The sequence below is a fragment of the Bison bison genome, unplaced genomic scaffold (assembly GCF_000754665.1).
Source record: "Bison bison bison isolate TAMUID 2011002044 unplaced genomic scaffold, Bison_UMD1.0 scf7180017864322, whole genome shotgun sequence".
Classification (NCBI taxonomy): domain Eukaryota; kingdom Metazoa; phylum Chordata; class Mammalia; order Artiodactyla; family Bovidae; genus Bison; species Bison bison.
Genome location: NW_011494894.1, coordinates 7,655,423 through 7,664,196, shown reverse-complemented (window position 1 = coordinate 7,664,196; position 8,774 = coordinate 7,655,423). Strand labels below are relative to the sequence as shown.

General features: G+C 48.1%; 1 protein-coding gene across 2 annotated transcripts in view; it reads right to left on the bottom strand.

Moving 5' to 3' along the window:
- NMNAT2 (nicotinamide nucleotide adenylyltransferase 2) overlaps positions 1 to 8,774 on the bottom strand; it is a 218,577-nt gene that overhangs the window by 33,967 nt on the left and 175,836 nt on the right. For both annotated transcript variants that reach the window (XM_010853100.1, XM_010853101.1), the window contains 3 exons: positions 3,920 to 4,008; positions 3,065 to 3,132; positions 809 to 887 (listed from right to left, as the gene is read on the bottom strand). In XM_010853100.1, the coding sequence (XP_010851402.1) occupies positions 809 to 887; positions 3,065 to 3,132; positions 3,920 to 4,008 (236 nt within the window). The remainder of the gene's footprint in view (positions 1 to 808; positions 888 to 3,064; positions 3,133 to 3,919; positions 4,009 to 8,774) is intronic.

The following is an 8,774-nucleotide window of genomic DNA, read 5'->3' as shown; positions in this document are numbered from 1 at the left end:
GCTGCACCCGGCCACAGGCCCGGGCAGCTGTCAGGGTGGGTGAGGCAGTCACTGTGGGTCCTAAGATACCCTGGTTCACCTCTCTGCGCTTCCTGGTTGTTTGGGCACTAAGTCGTATCCGACTCTTTGTGACCCTACAGACTGTCATCCCCCAGGATCCTCTGGTGGGTTCATGGGATTCCCCAGGCAAGAATATTGGAGTGGTTTGCCATTTCCTCCTCCAGGGGATCTTCCCCACCCAGGGATTGAACCCCTGTCTCTTCCATTGGCAGGCGGATTCTTTAGCACTGAGCCAAGACGGAAGCCCAGGCTTCCTTTTACCCACAAATAAATCAGAGGTGAGAAGACACTGTCTGTGCGTGGACTCCTGTGAGGAGGAAAGAGTGTCCTGATGTACAGTGCCTGCAGGAGTGCAGTGCTGCAGCCCTGGCATACCACGGGGCAAGGGGACCGCTGGGTCCTCCGGAGGTGCGGTGGGCGGACCTGGCCGCTTGTGCCTCCACCCAGCGCTGCTCTCTCCTCCTTCTCTCATCACTTTGTGAAGTTTCCCAGCTGCGGGGTTTCTGAATCCTGCCTTGAACTTGCTGCCGGGAGATGAAAGCTGCCCCCAGTCATATTCAGGAGGAGTTCAAGGCAGGGAGTAGGCTCTGGGGCTGCTCTGGGTTCCCAGTTTCATTGCCCTCCTGGATGCTGCTCAGAGCTGGTCTCCCCACAGCTGGCGGAGAAGCCGGGAACAACTGGGGCAGTCCACCTTTAGTCCACCATAGTCCACCTATGGGCCCCCGGCCCAGAGCCCGGCCCAGCTCACCTTCATGAGGTCCCGATGGTGTTCGAGGACGCTGCAGGTCGTCTGCCAGGTGTCCTGGTAGCACTCCCATGGGTCCACCCTGACGATCGGAAAGACAAATTTCCTTTGGTTTCCATTCTCACACTCTTCGCTTACAGGTTCCTTCCAAAGGCATAGCTCAAAAAGCTTACACAGACTTGGTCATATCGTGTCCTTAGATCTCAAATCAAATAAAACATGAGCTTGAAATACCTTCCTGAGCCTCAGTTTCCCCTCTGTAAAATGAGAGGAAAATGCTACAGGCTTACATGAACCGATGCTGGCACTGGTCAGGCCGAGTTTAATACCAGCACCAGACCCTCCCAACTGTGGGGCTTTGCATAAGTTATGTGATTTTTGGTGCTCACTTTCCCCATCTGTAAAACGAGAATAACAATAATAACTCTCCTGTGGAGTTATTAAAGGGGTCAGTGAGTTGTACATGCAGAGTGCTTAGAATCGCATCTTGCTCCCATTCTGGGGAATTCTCTTCTGGACCTTATAGGATTCTGATAAGAATGAAACTAGCCACGCCCTCATCAAGTGGTGACTGCAGGTACCCGAACTGGGGAAACTGCCCCTGTCGGGCTCTGCGTGTGGTGGGGTGCCCAGTGGGCATGGAGGTGGGTGCGGCAGCCATACCAGAAGGCACAGTCCCCGGACCAGCCACTCCTGCTTCACGCAGGACGGGAAGTGAGCCGGGACCCAGGCCCAGAGGGAGGCAGTGCTCGGGCTTCATTACCAACTTAATGAGCTGCTAAACTGGGACGTTTCTCAAACATGTTCTTAGCAGCTGAGCATTCTGTCACCTCCCACCAGGCAGCACAAGTAGGGTTCCCAGAGACGAGACCTCACGAACTGAAAACCCTCAGAGGCCCAGCTTGCCCTGAGCCTGACCTTCTCAGATCCCTGACCTGAGACAGGCATCCTCTCTGAGATGGGCAGACCCTGGACCTGGCTGAACAGGTTCCCCGGTGCCCAAGGGCTTTGTGGGCCCAGCCCCCATCTTCAGAGCTAGCTCTGACCTCTCTGGTGACCTCAATTCTCAAAATTCTGATGTTCCCAGCCCCTGGAGTGTTGAAGGAAAGAGGGAATTATTTCAGGGTCTTCTAATCACAGACAAGCAGGAACCGTCTCCTGTCCCACACTTCCCCCACTGGACCCTTCTCTCCCCTGAGATCATGACGGGCAGAGCTAAGAGGCTTTGCTTCTACCCAGACTTGACCACAGATGCGCTTTCCTCGCAAGCTCCTTGACTTCTCCTGAGCCGTCTCCTGACCTCACCTCTGTGTCGGGGCAGCGGTGGGTGGATGGGGGGATGAGACAGTCTATAAAGGGCATGTGCTGCTCCCACAAATCCCTGCACACAAATGGCACGGATCACCGTTTAATTATCATCTTTGCTTCCCTTCACCGCTCTCGTTTCCGCCCACCCCATCTCTCCCCTGCTAACTCTCTGCAGCCCTCATTCTGAGGTCAGCAGCCCTTCATTTCCTTCCTTTCATGGAAACCTCTAGGTGCTGCTTATTCTTTCATGAGGGGGAATTACGGGACACATGGTGTGTCGTTATTTTTTTTAAATCATCATCTTCTCATGCAAATTATAACTGTAGGAGCTTTGGGGAGCATAATTAGCATAATTAGTGGAAGCCTGCGTTAATTACACCGCCAGCTCAGCGGATAATGGTGTCTGCCATCTTAGCAAGGGGACCGTCCAGGGACCCTCTGAGGGAAAGGCTGTGTGCACTCATACCCACCTCCCCCCCAGCCCCCGACACACACCTCTGTCCCACCCTCAGCACGGGGCCCTAGGGAGCCTGAACAGGAGTGGAAAATAGCCAAGGCCGGGAACCTTCCCTGAAAGGTAGTGAAGAGCTCATGGAAGTGAATGGGGATGGAAGTGGAGAGGCATTTTGAGTTTTCTGGCCCTGCTCCACCCCAATCCCCATGATATTTTTGGAAACTCTGAACAGACTCTTGAGTCCACAGGTGCCAGGGCAGATGAAACACTGAAAGCTCCCTCTTTAGTTTCACGGGCTCCATGGCTTGGTTAAAAAATAAGTCACCAGTTAGCCCACCCCAAAATGTTTACATGATTATCACCTGCATGGGGCTAATATCTCCCCCACGCTCCCCACTCCTGTGGGTTCCGAACTGCTGTGGGGACCCTTCCTCTTTCCCACCCAGCCCCAGGGAGTCCCAGGGCCGCCCACTTTGGCATCCTCAGGCCCACCCTACCTGATCCAGTCAGAATTCTGGACGGCCAGCTGACACATGATGAGACGGTGCCGGCTTGACACAAGACCCTAGGAAGCAACAGAGCAATCGCTGGGAGGCCGGCCCTGCTCCCCACAGCCTCCCCAAGACACCATCCCAAGCCAGCCCGTTATAAAGGTGCAGCATTTTTCAGGGCTGACGGAGAATGAGAGTGGGAGCCCTCCACGTGGCCACCTGCCACACACAGCCATGGAGTGGATGTGCCGGAGGCAGGAGAAGAGAAAGAAGGGTGTGAGCGGTATGCTCCCCTCCCCATCAGAGTCAGAGCCTCCACCGATGGATGAAGCAGCCAGGGTGCACCCAGCACAGAGATGAGACAACATGGCAAGTGCTGCCTGGTTTCCCGGCTCCATCGGGCTGGGTGACTTCCCCGGAGCCCACCAGGTGTATCTGGGGGAGGAGGTGAAGGACTTTGACAGCATCCAGATTTCCTGAGATGTGTGGCAGGGAGGGAAGGAAAGGGAACATGAATTGTAAATCAGATTATAAGAGGCAGAGGCCTTTTCTCCTAAAATCCTAGGAAAGATTGCCCAGCCCATAACCAGCCACCAGTCTGGCATCCTTGGCCCTCAGCAGGGGGGCCAGCTCCTCTTGTAGTGCGTTCTGACTGGGCCTGGGCATGGGCAGCTGTTTCTCCCAGCTGCTGCCCAGCTCCCTCTGGCTCAGGTCTGACTGTGGTCCAGAGACGGGAAGCAGGACACCTGCTGCTGGGGGTTTTGCGTTTCTAAGAATCGCAGCAGAGATGACAGCGGGGCCAGGGGCATCATCAGGTCAGGAAAGGGGGTTAGGGAGGATGGAGACAAAGGAGAAACCCACCTGTTTTCCATAGGAGTCGTGGACAGGAGACACGATCCCACCAATGACAATAAACCTTCCAGTTTTGTGCAGATAATCCCTGGCTCTTTCTAATTAAGAGAAGAAAACCTCACATTACAAAGAGGAAAGGTGTGGGTTAAAGGTGATCGTTGAAATCAATACCTTCAGCTCTGTAAGGCTTATTCCCCGTCTTTCTTGCCATTTAAATGGAAAGTGCCAACTTTCAAAGCAAACGTGGGTGATTCAAAAGGTGCTGGAACCAGATTTCAGCTCCCAAAGCAAAATGATTTAGAACTCACGGGGATTAATCCAGGTTTAAAGGTCCAGTGCTGGATGAGTTTAGAGAGATTTAAAACAAGCACCTGCCTCAAAGTGACTGATTGGAATTTACCACTACGATCACTAGCAGAAATTATTCCAAAGCGGAGGAGTCATTTTTAAAAAAGAAAAAAGAAGAACCTTCTTATAAGATGAAAGGTGGGCTGATTGCTTCATCTAGTTATTCAGAAGAGGAAATCCATCAAAACAAATTTCAAGGGCCTTCTACGTAATTAGGGAGAATTAACAATCAGACCAGAAAACTGTCATTACAGTTGGTTGAGAAAAGTTCAACCAAAGAAAAGCTCCCCCTCTTTTTTTTTTTTCTGCTGAAAAGAATCTGTGATGTTGCTTTTTCAATTTTCCAGACAAGCCCAATTTCATTTTCATGAGCCAATACAGCTAATTAAGAAGGGATGAAGGTTTTTGGTTCTATCTTTCTTCTAGGGCAGCTCATCGTGCAAATCCAATAGCAGTGAGCATCTAGACTGAGGGAAGGTGGCATGGATTTACTGCACAGGTGAGGGAGTCTGTAAGGGAGCAGGGGCTTGGGCAGCAGAGCTGTCTGTGTAGTTTACAAGCAAGGTTCCGGGATTACCTTGCTGGCTCTCTTACAACTTAAAAATAAGTCGTCTCATCAGCCCACGTGCTTAACTACTGAGGTGTGCACTCTACAGACTGCACTCTGCAAGTAGAGAAGTCTACACACTGCAATGAAGACCCAGCACAGCCCACCCCCCCCCCCCGCCCCCAATTGTATCTTCTCTATGGTCTCTTTAAAAAATAATAATAATTAAAAAAAATAAGTCTCATCACATTTGCCTTTTCCTTCGTTCAGTGTGAAATCTTGGAGTTTTCTTTTTTTTTTTAAGAGATCTTTTAAAAAATAATAGTAAACTTTATTTTTTGGCATGGTTTTAGATGTACAGAATAATTGGGCAGATAGTACGCAGAGTTCTGTGTATTCAGCCCCCCATCTTTTGACCTCCCCCACACCCCATTTCCCCTTTTATACCCCTATACAACCTTGTGCTTGTGTGGTATAATTGTTACATTTGATGAGCCTGTGTTGACCTATTATTATTAACTACAGGCCATAGTTTACATTGAGATTCAGTCTTTGTGTTCTAAGGTTCTATGGCTTTTGACAAATGCATAATGACACGTGTCCATATTACAGTTTCGTAGATAATAGTTTCTCCCCCTGAAAATCCACTGTGCTGTGGATTTTCATCTCTGCCTATTCATCTGTGCCTATTCATCTCTCTCCCTCCCCACCGCCAATGGTAACCACTGATCTTTTTACTCTGTAGTTTTTCCTTTTCCAAAATGCCAAATAGTTGGAACCATATAGCATGTAGCCTCTTTAGACAGACTTCTTTCACGTAGCGATTTGTATTTAAGGTTCCTCCAGGTCTTGCCCTGGTTTGATAACTCTTTTTTTTTTATTGCTGAATAATAATCCATTGTCTGGGCAGACCACAGTTTGTTTATTCATTCACTAACTGAAGATCATCTTGGCTGCTTTCAGTTTTCATGGATTATGAGTAAAGCTGATGTTACAATCACGTGTAGATTTTTGAGTGAACATACATTTCAACTCAGGTAAATATTTAGAAGCATGATTGTGGGAACATATGGTAAAAGTATGTCTAATTTTGTAAGAAGCTGCCAAATTGTCTTCCAAAGCGGGTGTGCAATTTAGCATTCCCGCCAGCAATGAATGAGCGTTCCTGTTGCTCCACCAGCATTCAATATTACCCATTTTGTTTTCCTGTTTGAACCAGTCTTAAAAGTGTGCCACTGTTGCCTTTTAAAAGATGACTGATATTATTTCACTAATTTCCAAATTTTACTTCGAGGTCAAGGATAAACTGAAGACCCTTGTAACAAAACCTTTTTGAAATCTGAATAAATTCTTTAGCCTCCCCTCTTCCCTTTGCCCTTTATACCCCAGTCTTCCTTAGGATCATTTTCGTTTGGCCTTTGGCTATCACAGATCCTGTGCTGCAATAAGCCAGACCTTCCTTCCTCTCCCTGTCTTACAGAAAGTGTCCTCTTTTTACTCTCCACTTTCCCAAGTTTTATGTTTGAAGCTCAGCTCTACCCCATGTCCAGCTCTACCCCATGTCCAGCATGCCTGTCCTGGCAACATCTCCCTTTGCTAGACGTACTGACCTACTAGCTCCCTGATCACCCTGTTCAAGGGACCTGGTCCAGAAATTGTTTCTGAAAGTGTATGTCTTTGCTCATCTTCTGTACAGAATTCTTCAAAGCCAGGGGACTTTGCTGTAGAGAAGAGGTCCCAAACTCATAAGATGGGCAATTAACATGCATGTGAGAACAAGCTGAGAATAAAATGATTTACATTCAAACAACCTTGGCTTGTTCAATTGCCACTGTGCAGGCTTACGAAAACATATCCACGGTCCGAAAGTTGCTCAGTCTGTCTCCCATGCCAAAGACTTCTTAGGCTCTTAAGCACTTGGTACAGTGGCTTGTTCATTGAGCAATACATGTTCAACAAGTCCTCAAACCTAGAAGGCTCATGTAGCCACCTTCCCTTAGGTGCTCTTTCTACTGGGCCACGTTGATCCAGAGAGCCAAGCTCTGTTCCTCAGACTATACGCAGGAGTTTCCAAAAGAAATAGGTTGCATCAAGCAACCTCACTGCCTTAGAAAACACTACCCTTTTCCTCTGGCCAATATGAGCGGTCACTTCCCCTGGCAATGCTCCACTGCTCACTGCCTCACAAAGAAGCAATTTCTGAAAGAAACAGCCCCAACCCTGAAAGAAGGATTCTTGATCTGAAGTAGTTAAACCCAGAAAAGTCATGATAGTGATCATGCAGGCAATTCAATTCATTTAACATTTATTGAGCACAAAATACCATGATGGATGCCAAAGGGATAAGAGTGGCTTTATTTATTATTCTCCACAGGTTCACAATAATGGAGAAACAGAATGCTATACTGATGGCTCTAATGAGAGACAAATTGGGTGAGTGCTGTAGCCATGGCTTTCAATGTTGTTGTCAGTGGTAGTATTTTACTATAAGCCACAGTAAGAAACACATTTTATATCCTGATGCAATACATACATATGTATGTTTATGCATAATTAACTGAAACAACTGCTACAATATTGTCTAGTGTATTTCATTCTGGTAGTCATAAATTTAAGTAAAAAGCTGCTCACAACCTAGGCATGTGTGGCAACCTACTGCTTGAACAACTCTATGAGACACTAGGGCAAGGGGGAGAAGGGACAGGAGAGATAATTTTGTCTTTCCAAGGAGAGTGAGAAGTCCAGCAAATATCCAGAAATTTCACAATGTAAAGAAAGCTCATCCACTAGTTTAATCTTAGTCACTAGGGTTAGGCTGTGGGGGGCTGGTAGGGGTTGGGTGAGGGTGAGGGAGGGATACTGTTGGCTAAGCAAGTGGGCATCAAACTTGAGAGGGCCCTGAAAGCCAGACCAAGGAGTGTGGTCAACACGTATTCTGGTGTTGGTCAACATGTATTCTGTGGACCACTTGTGTTGGAATCAGGGAGAGGCTATTAAAATGCAGGGAGAGGCTATTAAAATGCAGGTTTTTAGGTCCTGCTCAAGTTCTGAGTCAAAATCTCTGGGAATGAGACTTATCTAGGGTTTCCCTGATAGCTCAGTTGGTAAAGAATCCACCTGCAATGCAGGAGACCCCAGTTCAATTCCTGGGTCGGGAAGATCTGCTGGAGAAGGGATGGCCTAACCACTCCGGTATTCTTGGGCTTCCCTTGTGACTCAGCTGGTAAAGAATCCACCTGCAATGAAGGAGACCTGGGTTCGATCCCTGGGTTGGGAAGATACCTTGGAGGAGGGAAAGGCTACCTACACCAGTATTCTGACCAGGAAAATTCCATGGACTGTATAGTCCATGGGGTTGCAAAGAGTCAGACATGACTGAGTGACTTTCACTTTCACTTTTAAAATTAGTATCCCTATGTGAGTCTGGGTGAACTCCGGGAGTTGGTGATGGACAGGGAGGCCTGGTGTGCTGCAATTCATGAGGTCTCAAAGAGTCGGACACAACTGAGCGACTGAACTGAACTGAACTGAGGTGATGTTTCTGATAGCTAAAGTTTGAGAACAACAGACATACATCGACAATAACCATAAGGTTGAGAAGTATAGATAGTAAGGAATCACTGAGGGCTATTTAACACGGGGAATGATCTGCTCTGAACTAGAAGAGAAACTCACAGAACAAATAGTGAAGTAGTGAAAAATCCTACCTTAAAGGAGAGAGTCATTCCTGGCAGGAACTTTTGGGCCAGGTGGTGAGGAATGAAGGCAGAAATGCGTGTGTGCCTACTTAGTCACTCAGTCCTGTCCGAGTCCGTAGCCCACCAGGCAGCTTCTGTCCATGGAATTCTCCAGGCAAGAATACTGGAGTGAGTTGCCATTTTCTTCTCCAGGGGATCTACCTGACCCTGGGATCAAACCCAGGTTTCCTGCATTGCAGGTGGATTCTTTATTGTCTGAACCACCAGGGGA